Source organism: Salmo salar, chromosome 03, assembly GCF_965601325.2.
Source record: "Salmo salar chromosome 03, fSalSal1, whole genome shotgun sequence".
NCBI classification, from domain to species: domain Eukaryota; kingdom Metazoa; phylum Chordata; class Actinopteri; order Salmoniformes; family Salmonidae; genus Salmo; species Salmo salar.
This window is the reverse complement of record NC_138293.1, coordinates 80,001,665-80,024,773: the sequence shown is the minus strand read 5'-3', so window position 1 is coordinate 80,024,773 and position 23,109 is coordinate 80,001,665. Positions and strand designations below refer to the sequence as shown.

Below are 23,109 nucleotides of genomic sequence, written 5' to 3'. Positions count from 1 at the left end.
GAAGATATTGCCTGTGATGTGGACGAGGCGTTGTGGCCAGACCCAGCTGTGCGGCAAGATGCTGCCTAATTATTTTTCTTGCCTCTTTTTTTTTTTCTATACATTTTTTTTCTGCAATTTTATTTTTCAGTTTACTGTTTTTTTTGTGAGCATATTTTTGTTCAGTCCAATGTAAATATATCTGCTGTCCATATGTTGCACTGACTTGTTTGGTAAAAAATAAATGTTTCAACAGCATGTGTGTGTGTATCTGCAAATATTTCTGTGCATCTGAAGAATTTTCTACATTTTGAACTATTTTGGTATTATGGCAAAGCATGCTAAAGATGAGTGCTTTTCATTATGACCAACAGTGTGTAGTTGGTTAGACAAAAATCTGGTAATATGAATGGAGTGTGTGCCATTTCGTGCAAACGTTTGATTTTGATAATGCTATATGTAGTTTTGGTTGCATTGCTTCATTTTGCAGGATATATGAGGTATTTTGCAGTTTGGGTGTGTGGTTTTGTGAATTGTTAAGTATTTTGATAAAACCAGCCTAGTTTGCGAAATTGTGTTTTAGGAAAAACTGTATCAATTACCATATTCTAATGTGATTTCTGTCATTCTGAGCACCCAATGCATATGGTTCCGGTACATTTCTCAAATGTCCGGTAAATTAAAATGTTGCCGGTCAAATGTCCAGCGGCACATTTTCCTAACTGAAACCCTGGTATGTGTGTGTGCTTGTGAATTAGTATTTTATTAGGATCCCCATTAGCTACTTCTTAAGCAGCAGCTACTCTTCCTGGGGTCCATACAAAACATAAAGCATGACTTAATACATAACATTAATAGACTATATCACAAAGACTGAACTTTCATACATTTATGCCTTCATAATCATGTGATTCATAGACGTTACATAATGCAAGTGCAACAAATGACAACGAACATGGAAAGGCAATAAGGAGGTGAGTTGCAAATAGGCTGACACTTCTCGCTAAATTCTCCTGACAGGAGTAAAGCAACCTTGTTTTGCTATATTCCCCTGACAGAAGTAAAGCTACATTGATTATATAGTTACCATCCATAATGACTAACCTGGGGTAAAGCATATACTTTTTACAGTTACCAGTGTGTGCGTGTGTGGGCATATGTGTGTGTGTTTGTGTGTGTGCTTGCCTGCCTGCATGCACGTGTGCAAGTGTGTTATGTTCCCCATCACAGTAGTGGGGTGTGTATGTTATGCTCCCCATCACAGTAGTGGGGTGTGTTTGTTATGCTCCCCATCACAGTAGTGGGGTGTGTTTGTTATGCTTCCCATCACAGTAGTGGGGTGTGTTTGTTATGCCCCCCATCACAGTAGTGGGGTGTGTTTGTTATGTTCCCCATCACAGTAGTGGGGTGTGTATGTTATGCTTCCCATCACAGTAGTGGGGTGTGTTTGTTATGCTTCCCATCACAGTAGTGGGGTGTGTTTGTTATGCTCCCCATCACAGTAGTGGGGTGTGTTTGTTATGCTCCCCATCACAGTAGTGGGGTGTGTTTGTTATGCTTCCCATCACAGTAGTGGGGTGTGTTTGTTATGCTTCCCATCACAGTAGTGGGGTGTGTATGTTATGCTCCCCATCACAGTAGTGGGGTGTGTTTGTTATGCTCCCCATCACAGTAGTGGGGTGTGTATGTTATGCTCCCCATCACAGTAGTGGGGTGTGTATGTTATGCTCCCCATCACAGTAGTGGGGTGTGTTTGTTATGCTTCCCATCACAGTAGTGGGGTGTGTATGTTATGCTCCCCATCACAGTAGTGGGGTGTGTTTGTTATGCTTCCCATCACAGTAGTGGGGTGTGTTTGTTATGCTTCCCATCACAGTAGTGGGGTGTGTATGTTATGTTCCCCATCACAGTAGTGGGGTGTGTTTGTTATGTTCCCCATCACAGTAGTGGGGTGTGTTTGTTATGCTCCCCATCACAGTAGTGGGGTGTGTTTGTTATGCTTCCCATCACAGTAGTGGGGTGTGTATGTTATGTTCCCCATCACAGTAGTGGGGTGTGTTTGTTATGCTCCCCATCACAGTAGTGGGGTGTGTTTGTTATGCTTCCCATCACAGTAGTGGGGTGTGTATGTTATGCTTCCCATCACAGTAGTGGGGTGTGTTTGTTATGCTCCCCATCACAGTAGTGGGGTGTGTTTGTTATGCTTCCCATCACAGTAGTGGGGTGTGTATGTTATGCTTCCCATCACAGTAGTGGGGTGTGTATGTTATGCTCCCCATCACAGTAGTGGGGTGTGTTTGTTATGCTCCCCATCACAGTAGTGGGGTGTGTTTGTTATGTTCCCCATCACAGTAGTGGGGTGTGTTTGTTATGCTTCCCATCACAGTAGTGGGGTGTGTTTGTTATGTTCCCCATCACAGTAGTGGGGTGTGTTTGTTATGCTTCCCATCACAGTAGTGGGGTGTGTTTGTTATGCTCCCCATCACAGTAGTGGGGTGTGTGTGTGTGTGTGTTCTTATCTCTGTGTTTACCTGATGTGGACATGACATATGGAGGTGGTGACAGAGAGTGAGCAGGAATAAATCACACTGAGAGATATTTGCTGAGCTTTTTATTTATACTATTTTTTTCTGTACCTTTATTACTCAGGAAGATGAATTCATCCTCTTTTCCACTTCTCAGCAGAAACCAGCAGATTACCATGGAAACATCTCTGATGCATACTGCACACTTAGAGATTCAGATAGGATGACGATGTTGATGATGATGATGGTTGTGGGGGTGGTGGTGGTGGTGGTGATGATGATGATGGTTATGGTGGTAGTGATGTGATGATGGTTGTTGTGGTAGTGATGTGATGATGGTTGTGGTGGTGGTGGGGGTGATAATGGTGGTGATGATGATGGTTGTGGTGGTGGTGGTGGTGGTGATGATGATGATGGCTGTGGTGGTGATGATGATGATGGTTGTGGTGGTAGTGATGGTGATAGTGATGATGTTGATGGCTGTGGTGGGGATGATGATGATGATGATGGTTGTGGGGGTGATGGTGATGATGATGATGGCTGTGGTGGTGGGGATGATGATGATGATGGTTGTGGTGGTGATGATAATGGTGATGGTGATGATGATGATGGTTGTGATGATGATGATGGCTGTGGTGGTGGTGGTGATGATGATGATGGCTGTGGTAGTGGTGATGATGATGATGGCTGTGGTGGTGGTGATGGTTGTGGTGGTGGTGGTGATGACGATGATGATGATGATGGCTGTGATGATGATGATGGCGGTGGTGGTGATGACGATGATGATGATGATGGCTGTGATGATGATGATGGCGGTGGTGATGATGATGATGATGGCTGGGGTGATGATGATGATGATGGCTGGGGTGATGATGATGATGAGGATGGTTGTGGTGATGATAATGATGAGGATGGTTGTGGTGGTGATGATGATGATGATGATGATGGTTGTGGTGGGGATGATGATGGTTGTGGTGGTGGTAGTGATGATGATTGTGGTGGGGATGATGATGATGATGGTTGTGGTGGTGGTAGTGATGATGATTGTGGTGGGGATGATGATGATGGTTGTGGTGGTGATGATGATGATGGTTGTGGTGGTGATAGTGATGATGATGATGATGATGGTTGTGGTGGTGATAGTGATGATGATGATGAGGGTTGTTGTGGTGGGGATGATGATGATGATTGTTGTGGTGGTGATGATGATGATGATGATGGTTGTGATGATGTAATGATGGTTGTGGTGGTGGTGATTATAATGGTGATGTGATGATGATGATGATGATGATGGTTGTGGTGGGGATGATGATGATGGCTGTGGTGGTGATGATGATGATGGCTGTGGTGGGGATGATGATGATGATGGTTGTTGTGGTGGGGATGATGATGATGGTGATGGTTGTGATGGGGATGATGACGATGATGATGATGGCTGTGATGATGATGATGATGGCTGTGGTGGTGATGATGATGATGATGAAGGTTATGGTGGTGATAATGATGATGGCTGTGGTGGTGATGATGATGATGATGGTTGTGGTGGGGATGATGATGATGAAGGTTATGGTGATGATGATGATGGCTGTGGTGGTGATGATGATGATGATGATGATGGCTGTGGTGGGGATGATGATGATGATAGCTGTGGTGGTGATGATGATTATGATGGTTGTGGTGGGGATGATGATGATGATGGTTCTGGTGGTTGTAGGGGTGGTGGGGATGATGATGATGATGATGGGTGTAGTGGTGGTGGTGATGATGATGATGGTTGTGGTGGGGATGATGATGATGGTTGTGGTGGTGGTAGTGATGAGGATGATGGCTGTGGTGGTGGAGATGATGATGATGATGGTTGTTGTGGTGATGATGATGATGATGATGATGGTTGTGGTGGTGATGATGATGATAATGGTTGTTGTGGCGATGATGATGATGATGATGATGATGATGATGATGATGGTGGTGGTGGTGATGATGATGATAATGGTTGTTGTGGTGATGATGATGATGATGATGATGATGATGGTTGTGGTGGTGATGATGATGATAATGGTTGTTGTGGTGATGATGATGATGATGGTTGTGGTGGTGGTGATGATGATGGCTGTGGTGGTAGTGATGATGATGATGATGATGATGGTTGTGGTGGTGATGATGATGATAATGGTTGTTGTGGTGATGATGATGATGATGGTTGTGGTGGTGGTGATGATGATGGCTGTGGTGGTAGTGATGATGGTGGTGGTGATGATGGTGGTGGTGATGGTGATGATGATGATGGTTGTGGTGGTGGTGGGGATGATGATTATAGTGATGGTGGTGGTGGTGATGATGGTGGTGGTGATGGTGGTGATGGTTGTGGTGGTGATGATGATAATGATGATGATTGACTATCAGTCTCTCAATGTTGGAGAGCTCTCAAATTTGAGTGGGAATTGACTGAAGGTAGATACCTCTGTTCCACTGTATGCTGTATACCAGGACTCAGCCACTTTTAAAAGCACCCAGTTGTCCAATTACACAACAGCCTACAGATAGATACACAGTGCTAACTGCCAGAGATTAACTGACGGCATGCACACTCCACAGTGCCTGCTGTGCACAGTCATTCCCAAAACATGAATTATTGATTTGCTTGGTAATTTTCATGCTTATCCTCTCCTTTCTTTAAGAGAGGTATTGACTAGGTCTGTTGATCATCACCATGACTCCCACAGAACGTATGCACACACAAACACCTGTGTACACAAACACCTGTGTACACACACACACACACACACACACACACACACACACACACACACACACACACACACACACACACACACACACACACACACACACACACACACACACACACACACACACACACACACACACACACACACACACACACACACACACACACACACACACACACACACCGGTGGTAAACAAGTGGAAGTGAGCACCTTGAAGAGTGGTGGTTCATTATTTGGGTCCAATACCACCTGGCATCAAAATAAAACATCTATACTATCAAATCAAATGTATTTATATAGCCCTTCGTACATCAGCTGATATCTCAAAGTGCTGTACAGAAACCCAGCCTAAAACCCCAAACAGCAAGCAATGCATGTGAAAGAAGCACGGTGGATAGGAAAAACCCCCTAGGAAAAACTCCCTAGAAAGGCCAAAAACCTAGGAAGAAACCTAGAGAGGAACCATGCTCTGAGGGGTGGCCAGTCCTCTTCTGGCTGTGCCGGGTGGATATTATAACAGAACATGGTCAAGATGTTCAAATGTTCATAAATGACCAGCATGGTCAAATAATAATAATCATAGTAGTTGTCGAGGGTGCAACAAGCACGTCGGGTGAACAGGTCAGGGTTCCATAGCCGCAGGCAGAACAGTTGAAACTGGAGCAGCAGCACGGCCAGGTGGACTGGGGACAGCAAGGAGTCATCATGCCAGGTAGTCCTGAGGCATGGTCCTAGGGCTCAGGTCCTCCGAGAGAAAGAAAGAAAGAAAGAGAGAATTAGAGAGAGCATATTTAAATTCACACAGGACACCGGATAAGACAAGAGAAATACTCCAGATGTAACACACTGACCCTAGCCCCCTGACACATAAACTACTGCAGCATAAATACTGGAGGCTGAGACAGGAGGGGTCAGGAGACACTGTGGGCCCATCCGATGAAACCCCCGGACAGGGCCAAACAGGCAGGATATAACCCCACCCACTTTGCCAAAGCACAGCCCCCACACCACTAGAGGGATGTCTCCAACCACCAACTTACCGTCCTAAGACAAGGCCGAGTATAGCCCACAAAGATCTCCGCCACGGCACAACCCAAGGGGGGGGGGGGTGCCAACCCAGACAGGAAGACCACGTCAGTGACTCAGCCCACTCAAGTGACGCACCCCTCCCATGGACGGCATGGAAGAACACCAGTACGCCAGTGACTCAGCCCCTGTAATAGGGTTAGAGGCAGAGAATCCCAGTGGAGAGAGGGGAACCGGCAAGGCAGAGACAGCAAGGGCGGTTCGTTGCTCCAGCCTTTCCGTTCACCTTCACACTCCTGGGCCAGACTATACTTAATCATAGGACCTACTGAAGAGATAAGTCTTCAGTAAAGACTTAAAGGTTGAGACTGAGTGTGCGTCTCTCACATGGGTAGGCAGACCATTCCATAAAAATGGAGCTCTATAGGAGAAAGCCCTACCTCCAGCCGTTTGCTTAGAAATTCTAGGGCCAATTAGGAGGCCTGCGTCTTGTGACCGTAACGTACGTGTAGGTATGTACGGCAGGACCAAATCGGAAAGATAGGTAGGAGCAAGCCCATGTAATGCTTTGTAGGTTAGCAGTAAAACCTTGAAATCAGCCCTTGCCTTAACAGGAAGCCAGTGTAGGGAGGCTAGCACTGGAGTAATATGATCAAATTTTTTGGTTCTAATCAGGATTCTAGCAGCCGTATTTATCACTAACTGAAGTTTATTTAGTGCTTTATCCGGGTAGCCGGAAAGTAGAGCATTGCAGTAGTCCAGCCTAGAAGTAACAAAAGCATGGATACATTTTTCTGCGTCATTTTTGGACAGAAAGTTTCTGATTTTTGCAATGTTACGTAGATGGAAAAAAGCTGTCCTTGAAACAGTCTTGATATGTTCTTCAAAAGAGAGATCAGGGTCCAGAGTAACGCCGAGGTCCTTCACAGTTTTATTTGAGACGACTGTACAACCATCCAGATTAATTGTCAGATTCAACAGAAGATCTCTTTGTTTCTTGGGACCTAGAACAAGCATCTCTGTTTTGTCCGAGTTTAAAAGTAGAACGTTTGCAGCCAACCACTTCTTTATGTCTGAAACACAGGCTTCTAGCGAGGGCAATTTTGGGGCTTCACCATGTTTCATTGAAATGTACAGCTGTGTGTCGTCCGCATAGCAGTGAAATTTAACATTATGTTTTCGAATGACATCCCCAAGAGGTAAAATATATAGTGAAAACAATAGTGGTCCTAAAACGGAACTTTGAGGAACACCGAAATTTACAATTGATTTGTCAGAGGACAAATTATTCACAGAGACAAACTGATATCTTTCCGACAGATAAGATCTAAACCAGGCCAGAACTTGTCCATGTAGACCAATTTGGGTTTCCAATCTCTCCAAAAGAATGTGGTGATCGATGGTATCAAAAGCGGCACTAAGATCTAGGAGCACGAGGACAGATGCAGAGCCTCGGTCTGACGTCATTAAAAGGTCATTTACCACCTTCACAAGTGCAGTCTCAGTGCTATGATGGGGTCTAAAACCAGACTGAAGCGTTTCGTATACATTGTTTGTCTTCAGGAAGGCAGTGAGTTGCTGTGCAACAGCTTTTTCTAAAATTTTTGAGAGGAATGGAAGATTCGATATAGGCCGATAGTTTTTTATAATTTCTGGGTCAAGATTCAGCTTTTTCAAGAGAGGCTTTATTACTGCCACTTTTAGTGAGCTTGGTACACATCCGGTGGATAGAGAGCCGTTTATTATGTTCAACATAGGAGGGCCAAGCACAGGAAGCAGCTCTTTCAGTAGTTTAGTTGGAATAGGGTCCAGTATGCAGCTTGAGGGTTTGGAGGCCATGATTATTTTCATCATTGTGTCAAGAGATATAGTACTAAAACACTTTAGTATCTCCCTTGATCCTAGGTCCTGGCAGAGTTGTGCAGACTCAGGACAATGGAGCTTTGGAGGAATACCCAGATTTAAAGAGGAGTCCGTAATTTCCTTTCTAATGATCATGATCTTTTCCTCAAAGAAGTTCATACATTTATTACTGCTGAAGTGAAAGCCATCCTCCATTTGCGAATGCTGTTTTTTAGTTAGCTTTGCGACAGTATAAAAAAGAAATTTCGGATTGTTCTTATTTTCCTCAATTAAGTTGGAAAAATAGGATGATCGAGCAGCAGTGAGGGCTCTTCGATACTGCACGGTACTGTCTTTCCAAGCTAGTCGGAAGACTTCCAGTTTGGTGTGGCGCCATTTCCGTTCCAATTTTCTGGAAGCTTGCTTCAGAGCTCGTGTATTTTCTTTATACCAGGAAGCTAGTTTCTTATGACAGATGTGTTTAATTTTTAGGGGTGCAACTGCATCTAGGGTATTGTGCAAGGTTAAATTGAGTTCCTCGGTTAGGTGGTTAACTGATTTTTGTCCTCTGACGTCCTTGGGTAGGCAGAGGGAGTCTGGAAGGGCATCAAGGAATCTTTGGGTTGTCTGAGAATTTATAGCACGACTTTTAATGCTCCTTGGTTGGGGTCTGAGCAGATTATTTGTTGCAATTGCAAACGCAATAAAATGGTGGTCCGATAATCCAGGATTATGAGGAAAAACATTAAGATCCACAACATTTATTCCATGGGACAAAACTAGGTCCAGACTATGACTGTGGCAGTGAGTAGGTCCAGAGACATGTTGGACAAAACCCACTGAGTCGATGATGGCTCCGAAAGCCTTTTGGAGTGGGTCTGTGGACTTTTCCATGTGAATGTTAAAGTCACCAAAAATTAGAATATTATCTGCTATGACTACAAGATCCGATAGGAATTCAGGGAACTCAGTGAGGAACACTGCATATGGGCCAGGAGGCCTGTAAACAGTAGCTATAAAAAGTGAGTGAGTAGGCTGCATAGATTTCATGACTAGAAGCTCAAAAGACGAAAACGTCATTGTTTTTTTTTGGTAAATTGAAATTTGCTATCGTAAATGTTAGCAACACCTCCGCCTTTGCCGGATGCACGGGGGGTATGGTCACTAGTGTAACCAGGGGGTGAGGCCTCATTTAACACAGTAAATTCATCAGGCTTAAGCCATGTTTCAGTCAGGCCAATCACATCAAGATTATGATCAGTGATTAGTTCATTGACTATAACTGCCTTGGAAGTGAGGGATCTAACATTAAGTAACCCAATTTTGAGATGTGAGGTATCACAATCTCTTTCAATAATGGCAGGAATGGAGGAGGTCTTTATACTAGTGAGATTGCTAAAGCGAACACCGCCATTTTTAATTTTGCCCAACCTAGATCGAGGCACAGACACGGTCTCAATGGGGAAAGCTGAGCTGACTACGCTGACTCTGCTAGTGGCAGACTCCACTAAGCTGGCAGGCTGGCTAACAGCCTGCTGCCTGGCCTGCACCCTATTTCATTGTGGAGCTAGAGGAGTTAGAGCCCTGTCTATGTTCGTAGATAAGATGAGAGCACCCCTCCAGCTAGGATGGAGTCCGTCACTCCTCAACAGGCCAGGCTTGGTCCTGTTTGTGGGTGAGTCCCAGAAAGAGGGCCAATTATCTACAAATTCTATCTTTTGGGAGGGGCAGAACACAGTTTTCAAACAGCGATTGAGTTGTGAGACTCTGCTGTAGAGCTCATCACTCCCCCTAACTGGGAGGGGGCCAAAGACAATTAATCGATGCCGACACATCTTTCTAGCTGATTTACACGCTGAAGCTATGTTGCGCTTGGTGACCTCTGACTGTTTCATCCTAACATCGTTGGTGCCGACGTGGATCACAATATCTCTATACTCTCTACACTCGCCAGTTTTAGCTTTAGCCAGCACTGTCTTTAGATTAGCCTTAAAACCTCTTACATCTAGACGTTCCGCTAGTGGAACACCTGCTCCAATATCCAATGATAGGCGTGGCGCGAATTACAAATTCCTCAAAAATACAAAAACTTCAATTTTTCAAACATATGACTATTTCACAGCATTTTAAAGACAAGACTCTCCTTTATCTAACCACACTGTCCGATTTCAAAAAGGCTTTACAGCGAAAGCAAAACATTAGATTATGTCAGCAGAGTACCAAGCCAGAAATAATCAGACATCCATTTTTCAAGCTAGCATATAATGTCACAAAAACCCAGAAGACAGCTAAATGCAGCACTAACCTTTGATGATCTTCATCAGATGACACACCTAGGACATTATGTTATACAATACATGCATGTTTTGTTCAATCAAGTTCATATTTATATAAAAAAACAGCTTTTTACATTAGCATGTGACGTTCAGAACTAGCATACCCCCCGCAAACTTCCGGGGAATTTGCTAACAATTTACTAAATTACTCACGATAAACGTTCACAAAAAGCATAACAATTATTTTAAGAATTATAGATACAGAACTCCTCTATGCACACGATATGTCCGATTTTAAAATAGCTTTTTGGTGAAAGCACATTTTGCAATATTCTAAGTACATAGCCCAGCCATCACGGGCTAGCTATTTAGACACCGGGCAAGTTTAGCACTCACCAATATCAGATTTACTATTATAAAAGTTTGATTACCTTTTGTTGTCTTCGTCAGAATGCACTCCCAGGACTGCTACTTCAATAACAAATGTTGGTTTGGTCCAAAATAATCCATCGTTATATCCGAATAGCGGCGTTTTGTTCGTGCGTCCCAGACACTATCCGAAATGGTAAATCAGGGTCGCGCGCATGGCGCAATTCGTGACAAAAAAAATCTAAATATTCCATTACCGTACTTCGAAGCATGTCAACCGCTGTTTAAAATCCATTTTTATGCCATTTTTCTCGTAAAAAAGCGATAATATTCCGACCGGGAATGTCCATTTAGCTAAACAGAGGAAAGAAAACAAAGCTTTCGGTCGATGCGGGCACGAGCCTGAGTCTCACGTACTGTAACCAGCCACTACCCAAACGCGCTACTTTGTTTCAGCCAGAGCCTGCAAAGCCACGATTCAGCGTTTTGCCGCCTTCTGAGAGCCTATGGCAGCCGTAGGAAGTGTCACGGGACAGCTAAGATCCTCACTCTTCAATAAACAGAGACAAGATGAACGACACCTTGTCAGACAGGCCACTTCCTGCATGAAATCTTCTCAGGTTTTTGCCTGCCATATGAGTTCTGTTATACTCACAGACACCATTCAAACAGTTTTAGAAACTTTAGGTTGTTTTCTATCCAAAGCCAATAATTATATGCATATTCTAGTTACTGGGCAGGAGTAGTAACCAGATTAAATCGGGTACGTTTTTTATCCAGCCGTGAAAATACTGCCCCCTAGCCATAACAGGTTAACGTCGGTAGCCCTGCCCCCTGGTAAACAGTGTATGATCGCTGGATGATTAGTTTTAAGTCTAATACTGCGGGTAATGGAGTCGCCAATGACTAGGGTTTTCAATTTGTCAGAGCTAATGGTGGGAGCCTTCGGCATCTCAGACCCCACAACGGGAGGAGTAGAGACCAGAGAAGTCTCGGCCTCCGACTCCGACTCGCTTAATGCGGAGAACCGGTTGAAAGTTTCTGTCGGCTGAATAAGCGACACCGGTTGAGCATTCCTACAGCGTTTCCCTCCAGAAGCCATGAGAAAGTTGTCCGGCTGCGGGGACCGTGCGAGGGGGTTTATACTAACGTTACTATCTGTACTTATTGGTGGCACAGACGCTGTTTCATCCTTTCCTACACTGAAATTACCCTTGCCTAACGATTGCGTCTGAAGCTGGGCTTGCAGCACAGCTATCCTTGCCATAAGGCGATTGTTCTCCTGTATATTATAAGTACAACGACTGCAATTAGAAGGCATCATGTTAATGTTACTTAGCTTCGGCTGTTTGAAGTCCTGACGAACCATGTCCAGATAAAACCTCCGGGGTAAAAAAAAGTTGAATGAAAAAACTTGAGTGAGGGAAAAAAAGTTAAAATATACGGTAATGAAAAAGTAAAAACCGTCAGGTAGCAAACTATCTACCAACCTACTGTACCATGTATTCTCCTTTCTGACAAGTGTCTTCTACAGCAGTGGTTCCCAAACTTTTTATAGTCCCTCTTCAAACATTCAACCTCCAGCTACGTACCCCCTCTAGCACCAGGGTCAGGGCACTCTCAAATGTTGTTTTTTGCCATCATTGTAAGCCTGCCACACACACACTATATGATACATTTATTAAACATAAGAATGATTGTGTGTTTTTGTCACTTCCCACCCGACTCCTGGGAGTCGACAAAGAGCTCTTATAGGACCAGGGCACAAATAATAATAGACTAATAATCAATAATTTTGCTCTTTATTTAGCCATCTTACATATAAAACTTTATTTGTTCATTGAAAATTGTGAATAACTCACCACAGGTTAATGAGAAGGGTGTGCTTGAAAGGATGCACATAACTCTGCAATGTTGGGTTGTATTGGAGAGTTTCGGTCTTAAATCATTTTCCACTCACAGTCTGTGCCTGTATTTAGTTTTCATGCTAGTGAGGGACGAGAATCCACTCTCACAAAGGTACGTGGTTGCAAAGGGCATCAGTGTCTTAACAGCGCGATTTGCCAAGGCAGGATACTCTGGCAGTGGCTTCTGATTAAATTATATTTTCACAGAACTGCTTGTTGCAATTTCGACGAGGCTCTCTTATTCAGATATAGGTACGTGGACTGGAGGCAGGGCATTAAAGGGATAACGAATCCAGTTGTTTGTGTCGTCCGTTTCGGGAAAGTACCTGCATAATTGCGCTCCCAACTCCCTCAGGTGCTTCGCTATATCACATTTGACATTGTCCGTCAATTTGAGTTCATTTGCACACAAAAAAAGCATACAATGATGGAAAGACCTGTGTGTTGTCCTTGTTAATGTAGACAGAGAAGAGCTCCAACTTTTTAATCATAGCCTCAATTTTGTCCCGCACATTGAATGTAGTTGCGGAGAGTCCCTGTAATCCTAGATTCAGATCATTCAGGTGAGAGTAAACATCACCCAGGTAGGCCAGTCGTGTGAGAAACTCGTCATCATGCAAGCGGTCAGACAAGTGAAAATTATGGTCAGTAAAGAAAACTAAGCTTGTCTTTCAATTACAAAAAAATGTTCAGGGACCTTGCATTAACAAAGTTAACCATTTTCACTGTAGTATCCAAAACGTCTTTCAAGCTGTCAGGCATTCCCTTGGCAGCAAGAGCCTCTCGGTGGATGCTGCAGTGTACCCAAGTGGCGTCGGGAGCAGTGCTTCACGCGCGTTACCACTCCACTGTCTCCCTGTCATATGGCTTTTGCGCCATCAGTACAGATACCAACACATCTTGACCACCAACGTCCATTTGATGTCACAAAGCTGTCCAGTACTTAAAAAATATCCTCTCCTGGTTTCCAGTGGTTTGCAGAAGAGGATGTCTTCCTTAATTGACCCCCCATAAACGTAACGGACATATACCAGGAGCTGTGCCAGGCCCGCCACGTCTATTGACTCATCCAGCTGTAACGCATAGAATTCACTGGCTTGTATGCCATGCAGTGATTGTTTCAAAACATCTCCTGCAATGTCACAACAAATGTCGAATTACTGATGCTAGCATTGGATGTGCTTGTGGAAGCAGAACAACTTGTGTCGTGGACAGGTGCAGGTGTAGAACTGCTGGTAGTAGCAGTACTACCAGTAGAGCTGGTATGTGTCTCTATGGGGCCTATGGGGCTTTACTCTATGGGGCCTTACATTTTTTAACCATTTATCATTTTTCCAGCACACGGAATGAGCAGCAGCTACATTTGGCTACATATGGACTGTTAGTGGAATTCCCGCGAGAGACTAACGGTTAATGTGATTGGATGTTAATTATTTGACTAGGCTACCTGTATTTGACATTGTGTTGTTATTTCGCTGAACACTAAATGGTTTAATTTTATTTTTGGCAGTGAAACGAGGCTACTCAGGTGAGAAAAAAACCTCACCCAAATGTATAGCCCTGTTGGAAAAAATGTAAATGGACTATTTGAAAATGTAAAGAATTAGTTTAAAAAGAAAATTAAAACCATTTTGTTTGTACAAAAAGAATAACAATTTTAAATTACATTTTTATTTGGCGTACCCCCGATGGCATTCTGTTCTACAGGAATTATTCAAACTGTTATAACCATAGAGATATATTTAATGCTGTGGTTACGACTAGGGTTGCACATTTTGGGGAATATTCAGAGGTGGAAACTTTCCGTGGGAATTAACGTAAATATATGCAAATTAGTATTAATACCATCTAAATGTAGATGTTTTTTGCATTGGATATATTTACCATATCATATGGAGACAGAAACATAAACCTTTTACCTTATCATAAGTAGACATAATTGCAAATGATTAAATCCTTCCAATAGAATTTAAAAACTATTTAGTTACGAATTGAACATTAATTAAATGAGTTGACTCTTGACTCTTCACATGGGATGATTTCACTGAACAACAAAATAAATGAATTATTGAATGATCCCCAATGATCCATCGCATCTCCCAAAAACGTTTTCAACATACATCTGTAAAATTATAGTCTAGAAACTAAAGCTTTGGTTTTCTTCCTCTCAGGCTTCCATGTCTTCTTTCTGGACCTCCTCAATGTCCACCTCTTGAACATAAGACTCTGAGGCCTCATCTTCACTATCACTTTCCAACCTTGTTGAGGATGGCTCGTTGTCAGGCTCAAAAAGCCTCAAATTTGCCCGGATGGCCTCCAATTTTTCAACCCTTCCTTGTATTGGTCAGCTTGTTGCGTGCTTTGGTGTGTGTGTTCCCAAACAAGGACCAGTTGCAGTCTGAGGCGGCTGATGTTGGTGGGATTTGGAGGATGATGGAGGCAACAGGGGAAAGAGCCTCAGATCCACAAAGTCCCTTCCACCAGGTGGCTGATGAGATATGTTGGTACGACTGCCATATTGCATCTCCATCCCAAAGCCCCTGCTTGGAAGTGTACTTCGCCAGACTGCCAAGAACCTTGCCCTCATTCACGCTAAGGTGGTGAGACACAGTAGTGATAACGCCATAGGCCTTGTTGATCTCTGCACCAGACAGGATGCTCTTGCCAGCATACTTGGGGTCCAACATGTACGCTGGAGCGTGTATGGGCTTCAGGCAGAAGTCTTCACGCTTTTTGATGTATTTCAGAACTGCAGTTTCCTCTGCTTGAAGCAACAGTAAAATGGGCAGGGCAATACGGATTTCTTCTCTTACATCTGCAAGCAAAGTCTGAACATCCGACAGGATGGCATTGTCTCCCTCAATCCGTGCTATGGCTACTGCTATAGGTTTAAGGAGTTTCAGGCTGCTTACCATTCTCTCCCAAAATGCATAATCCAGGAAGATCCTCTTGATGGGGCTTTCCATATCGGCAGACTGTGATATGGCCCTTTCTTGGAGAGACTCCTTCCCCTCCAGGAGACTGTCAAACATGATGACTACACCACCCCAACGGCTGTTGCTGGGCAGCTGTCACGGCTGTCGAAAGGATCGGACCAAAGGGCAGCGTGGTTGTAGTTCCACATTTTATTAAATCCGTGAAACTTTGTAAAACATAAATAACTGAATTTACAAAACAACAAACCGTGACGCAGAGAGAAACAAACACTACTCAAAAGATAATCACCCACAAAACCCAGGAAGATAAACCCCTACTTAAATATGATCTCCAATCAGAGGTAACGAGGACCAGCTGCCTCCAATTGGAGATCAACCCCAAAAACAACATAGAAATAGAAAAACTAGACTTTAACATAGAAATATAAAACATAGAAAAACACAAAACACCCCCCGTCACGCCCTGACCTACTCTGCCATAGAAAATCACATCTTACTATGGTCAGGACGTGACAGCAGCTTCAATGTGGTGCTCTTGTTCTTCTCACTTTGCTTGATGAGGTAGATTGCTGCTATAACTTGATGACCCTTCACATACCTAACCATTTCCTTGGATGTCTTGTAGAGTATATCTATTGTTTTCAGTGCCATGATGTCATTGAGGAGCAGATGCACTGCATGAGCAGCACAGCCAATGGGTGTGATGTGAGGGTAGGACTCCTCCACTTTAGACCAAGCAGCCTACACAAATGTAAGCAAGGTCTGTTGTCCCTTGTGTCTGTGCTCTTGTAGAATATTGGTTGAGGGGTGGAGATGATGTAGTTAATTATTCCTTGCCCACGAACATTTGACCACCCATCAGAGTTGATTGCAATACAGTCTGCTTTCGCTATGAGTTGCTTGACCTTCACTTAAACTCTGTTGAACTCTGCATTCAGCAAATGAGTAGATAAAGCATGTCTGGTAGGTGTGGTGTATGCTTGGTGAAGAACATTCAGAAGTTTCTTCCAATACACATTGCCTGTGAGCATCAGAGGTGAACCAGTTGCATACACAGCTCGAGCAAGACATTCATCAGCATTTCTCTGACTACGTTCCTCCATTGAGTTAAAAAACTTCTGATTCCAGCAGGACCATGAGCTGTTGCTATCAATAAGGTGTCTGATTCATCATTTTCACCTCGAATAGAAGTAGAGGGACTTTTGTCAGAGGTTGCTTGTTGTGAGTGCTGAGGGAACTTTATGCACTTGCCCAGATGATTCTGCATTTTTGTTGCATTCTTCACATATGATTTGGCACAGTATTTGCAAATGTACACAGCTTTTCCTTCTACATTAGCTGCAGTAAAATGTCTCCACACATCAGATACTGCCCGTGGCATTTTCCTGTAAAGATTAGAAAGAAATGAGTAAAGAAAACCCAAATACAATTCCATGTACAGATAAATAGTTAAGCAGTTAGATTAAACAACTCCTTTGTAAGATAAATGTTTTAAAATGAAAAATGTATGGAAACGGATGAATTAACACTCCACAGTTATCAGGCTCAAGCAAGCTAAAACCCACATGGTAGCAAAAACGAACTAGCAGATATTGTTAACAAGTTAGAAATTATTTAAACACACTTTGTTGTAGGCTACTATTTACTAGTTAACAAAATATCATGTATGTCATATAAAATCTATTCACCCCAACCAGTATTGTAATTAAAACTAACCAGAAAGCATGTAGTCCTTGGCTCAGACAGTGTAGTAGTGTGGGCTCAATAGCATCTTATTAGTGTGCAAGATCTTGAGAATCAGCTGCACATGTAATGGAAGAATGCACTGTGCATGCAGAGGGTTGCAATTCCATTGAATTGGGGATAGTTTAACCAAAATAAGACCTAGAATTTAAGCAAAATTCCCCAAATTCCCGGCCTTTACTTCCCATGGAAAATTTCCGGAAATTTCCCGGAAGGTTTCCGACCCTTTGCAACCCTAGTTACGACCAACCATTTATTATGCATATGATGATCTCCATCATAGAGCTACAACCTATGAGTCACTTCAATGGCCGGAGCTCCCTAATGTTTTGACGGGATAAGTATCTCTCTGGATGGCACTGTTTGAATGACTGCTGACTGCAGCCTGGAGCTGGTGTATAGAGGATGACTGGATGACTGGTCAGGGCCTTTATTAATGACCCATTGTGTACAGTTTGGATGCTCTCCTAGAGGGGAGGAGGGTGAGGGTGGCTGGGGAAGGGGGGTGGGGAGAGTTGGATTTGTCATGGTGTGTGTGTATGTTGTGTGTTTACATGTCATGTGTAAGGGAGAAAGATAGGGAAATGTTCCTGATTACCGTCTAACTGTCCATGTCTCTTCTGCCCTCTCCTACAGTGTGCTGTTTTGTGGTCCACAAAAGGTGCCATGAGTTTGTCACCTTCTCTTGCCCTGGAGCCGACAAAGGCCCCGACACAGATGTGAGTTCTTGCACTCTCTCTCTCTCTCTCTCTCCCTCTCTGCTCTCTCTCTCTACTCTCTCTGTTCTCTCTGCTCTCTCCCTCTCTGCTCTCTCTGCTCTCCCTCTCCCTCTCTGCTCTCTCTCTCTACTCTCTCTGCTCTCTCTCTCTGCTCTCCCTCTCTGCTCTCTCTCTCTGCTCTCTCTCTCTCTCTCTGCTCTCTCTCTCTGCTCTCTCTCTCTATCTCTCTCTCTATCTCTCTGCTCTCTCCCTCTGCTCAATCTGCTCTCTCTCTCTCGCTCTCTCTCTCTCTCTCTCTCTGTCTCTGTCTCTGTCTCTGTCTCTGTCTCTGTCTCTGTCTCTCAATTCAGTTCAATTCAAGGGCATTATTGGCATGCGAAACTTATGTTAACATTGCCAAAGCAAGTGAAGTAGGTAATAAACAAAAGTGAAATAAACAACAAAAATGAACAGTAAACATTACACTCACAGAAGTTCCAAAAGAAGAAAGACATTTCAAATGTCATATTATGTATATATACAGTGTTGTAACAATGTGCAAATAGTGAACGTACAAAAGGGAAAATAAATAAACATAAATATGGGTTGTATTTACAATGGTGTTTGTTCTTCACTGGTTGACCTTTTCTTGTGGCAACAGGTCACAAATCTTGCTGCTCTTTTCTGAATTTTGATAATTAGCGGGTATCGGCCTAATTCTGCTCTGCATGCATTATTTGGTGCTTTACGTTGTACACTGAGGATATTTTTGCAGAATTCTGCATGCAGAGTCTCAATTTGGTATTTGTCCCATTTTGTGAATTCTTGGTTGGTGAGCAGACCCCAGACCTCACAACCATAACGGGCAATGGGTTCTATAACTGATTTAAGTATTTTTAGCCAGATCCTAATTGGTATGTCGAATTGTGTCGAATGTCGAATCTCTCTCTCCTCTCTCTCTCCTCTCTCTCTCCTCTCTCTCTCTGTTCCTCTCTCCTTCTCTCTCTCTCTCTCGCTCTGTCTGTCTCATTCTCTCTCTCCCATACACAAACACAAACACACCTTACACTGTGTAAATAAGGAGGAGTCAATTGTAGCTGTCTCATTAGTAAACGTCTCAAACTGACACAACACACACTGACTTTGATCTTCCCAACATCTCTCTGCAAATGCTGTATGACAAATGGCTTTGAAAACGGTCTCAAAATAACTGTGTGTGTAATGTATGAACAGCATTGTTTGTCCTGTTTGTTTTAATGAGGAGGACCAATGTGCGAGCCAAACACAGGCCCTCCCCATCGTCCCTACACACACACACACACACACACACACACACACACACACACACACACACACACACACACACACACACACACACACACACACACACACACACACACACACACACACACTCAATCACAAAACACACACATACATCCCCTTTCAGAGCCTGTTAGGGCACAGTGTTTCTTGATGGAGGGCAGCTCTGTTTAGGATGTGTGTGACCCTGTACACACTCAGTCAGTTCCCCTGTCCCTCTCTACTTCCCCCAGGCCTGTGTGTGTCCTTGGTTAGATAAGTGGCTCTGGTTTGTGGAAGGCAAGCATACCCGCAACGCTGTGTTCTGGCGTGTGTGTGTGTGTGTGTGTGTGTGTGTGTGTGTGTGTGTGTGTGTGTGTGTGTGTGTGTGTGTGTGTGTGTGTGTGTGTGTGTGTGTGTGTGTGTGTGTGTGTGTGTGTGTGTGTGTGTGTGTGTGTGTGTGTGTTACGCTGTGACCATGATGATTAGGATGATGATGTTTGTTTAGGGCGTGTTACTGTGGCCTGGCACACCAGCCGGAATAAATACAAACATACATCCACTTAGAACACACACCCACTCAGAGCAGTATAGGCTGCTGCAGGGTTCCCCAACTGTCAGCCCAAAGCATTCCCACCCATAATACAGAGATATACAGTATGTGATCGTATACAAATGTAAGCAAGGTTTGAAATTATTATGTTTTAGTCCAATATTATATCTGAAGAAGAAATCCGCTGAAGAAGAACTTGGCCCGTGGCTGAATCTAGTTGACGGTCCCTGGCCTACTGTATGTAAACATCCTCTACACAAGAATCCCTCTGTCCCATTTGTGCAGTGCTGCTTGCTGCTTGTCTACACTTTGATCAGTCATGTACAAACACAAACAAACACACACAGCCAGCCAATTAGAAGTGAGTGTTTGGGCTATCAGAAATAGGGCTGGGACAATTGCCGTATAATCATGTAACTGAGGATATAGATGAAGAAATCAAATAACCATCATAACCGTTTTAAAATGTTTGTTTTGCTGTTGTTTTTTGTGGAAGGCCTTCTAACGAGACTGTTTCCTCCTTAGCACACACACACACACACATTAACACACACACATTAACACACACACACACACTGTCAGGGCGCCGTGTTTTGCTGAAGTGCGCACAATCTCGCCCATACGCACGCACAGTCCAGTGCGAGTTATTCCAGCCCCTCGCAGATGCTGTGCTAGAGTGGGCATCCAGCCTGGTAGGGGGATGCCTGCGCAGCGCGTCTGGTCACCGGTGCGCCTCCTAGGACCAGGCTACCCTACGCCCGCTCTACGCACGGCAACCATCAGGCCCCTGCACAGCCCAGTTCGCCCTGTACTAGCACCCCGCTCGTACAGGGCTACTAGTTCCATCCAGCCAGGACGGGTTGTGCAGGAGGTGAGATCAAGACCACCTGTGCGCCTCCATGGCCCGGTGTTTCCAGTTCCTGTCTCTCGTGCGGACCCGGAAGTGCGAAACCCCAGTCTGGCACGTCCAGTACCAGCACCACGCACCAGGCTTCCAGTGCGTCAGCCCAGTCCGTCTCATCCTGTTCCCGCTCCCCGCACTAGCCCGGAGGTGCGTGTTCCCAGGCTGATACCTCCAGTACCAGCACCACGCATCAGGCTTCCAGTGCGTCAACCCAGTCCGACTCGGCCTGTTCCCGCTCCCCGCACTAGCCCTGAGGTGCGTGTCCCCAGACTGGCACATCCAGTACCAGTACCACGCATCAGGCTTCCAGTGCGTCAGCCCAGCCTCGAGAGTTCGGCAATAGTGTGCAGTCCAAAGTATCCGGCAACAGGGTGCAGTCCAGAGTATCCAGCAACAGTGTGCAGTCCAGAGTATCCGGCAACGGTGTGCAGTCCAGAGTATCCGGCAGCGGTGTGCAGTCCAGAGTATCCGGCAACGGTGTGCAGTCCAGAGTATCCGGCAACGGTGTGCAGTCCAGAGTATCCGGCAACGGTGTGCAGTCCAGAGTATCCGGCAACGGTGTGCAGTCCAGAGTATCCGGCAACGGTGTGCAGTCCAGAGTATCCGGCAACAGGGTGCAGTCCAGAGTATCCGGCAACAGTGTCTAGTCCGGAACCGAGGGAGTCTGCCTGCGACCCGGAACCAAGGGAGTCTGCCTGCGACCCGGAACCGAGGGAGTCTGCCTGCGACCCGGAACCGAAGGGGTCTGCCTGTGACCCGGAACCGGGTGAGTCTGCCTATGACCCAGAACCAAGGGAGTCCATCAGCGACCCAGAACCGGGTGAGTCTGCCTATGACCCGGAACCAAAGGAGTCTATCAGCAACCCGGAACTAAGTAAGTCAGTTGACGACCCGGAACTAAAAATGATTAACTATGTATTTAATGAGTCTGCCTACAGTGTGGAAAGGAAGAGGTCTGCCTACGATCCGGAACAAAGGGAGTCTGCCTACGGCCCGAAACTAATCAAGTCTGTCTGCATTCTGGAGGACAGTAGGCCGGAGCCAGAACCACCTCCTGTATAGGTGGGTTGTGGAGGGGGGGTGTAGCACAAGTGCCGTCGGTGACGGCAGCCACCCTCCCTTCCCTCCCTTTAGTTTAGGGGGATTTTATTTATTTATTTATTTATTTTTTATTTTATTTATTTATTTATGAGGTGCATCCGGGGTCTGCACCTTTATGGGGGGGGTACTGTCACGTCCTGACCAGTATAAGGGTTAGTTGTTATTGTAGTTTGGTCAGGACGTGGCAGAGGGTATTTGTTTTATGTGGTTCGGGGTGGTGGTTTATTTAGTAGGGTGTTTGATTTATTATTTCCGGGTTTTGGTTTATGTTCTATGTTTTGTACTTCTATGTTCTTTCTGGGTTGGTGTATTTCTATGTGTAGGTTAATGGGGGGTTGGACTCTCAATTGGAGGCAGGTGCTTTCTCGTTGCCTCTGATTGAGAGTCCTATATATGGGTAATTGTTTGGTTTAGTGTTTGTGGGAGATTGCTTGTTTTGCTTGTGTGAGCCTTACAAGACTGTTTTGTTGTTCGTGAGTTCGTTGTTTTGTTATTTTGGTGTTCACTTTGATTTCAAATAAATATCAAGATGAGCATCCACATTCCTGCTGCGTTTTGGTCCTCCATTCCAGACGACAACCGTTACACACACATTAACACACACAGATTGTGCAAGCAAGCACACACAAACACACACCCTGTTCCGTCAGGTCTAAATGTGTCAGACATAAACACTGCTAATATGATGTGAGTGTGTGGATAATGACGGCCACTGTTTTCTTACTGTGTTCGCCATTTTGTCTACTTGAACAACTTAGATTTGATGTTGTATTTTACACACGCACGCACACACACACACACACACACACACACACACACACACACACACACACACACACACCCCCCCCCCCCCCCCCCCCCCGGGGACTTAGTGTTGCACAGGCGACAGCCCTGTCTGAATACTAAAATAGTGCAAGATGGTTGCTACTGGTGCTCACCACTTCTCAGACTGGTTTCCATCCCTCTTCATTTCTTCCTCTCCTCCACTATTTCCTCTCCTCCTCTATTTCTTCTCCTCCTCTATTTCCTCATCTTCACTGATCTAGAAGGACCAGGATAGAGACTTGATACAGATGAAAGCAACATGGTGGTGATGAAGGAACAGTAATATGGTGGAGGTGAAGGAACAGTAATATGGTGGAGGTGAAGGAACAGTAACATGGTGGAGGTGAAGGAACATGGTGGAGGTGAAGGAACAGTAACA

The 23,109-nt window shown here is 44.6% G+C and overlaps 1 protein-coding gene across 1 annotated transcript in view; it reads left to right on the top strand.

The window, feature by feature from the left end:
* LOC106606719 (protein kinase C alpha type) overlaps nt 1-23,109 on the top strand; it is a 237,178-nt gene that overhangs the window by 100,744 nt on the left and 113,325 nt on the right. Inside the window, exon 3 of the mRNA XM_045715506.2 lies at nt 17,987-18,069. Coding sequence (XP_045571462.1) covers nt 17,987-18,069 — 83 coding nt within the window. The remainder of the gene's footprint in view (nt 1-17,986; nt 18,070-23,109) is intronic.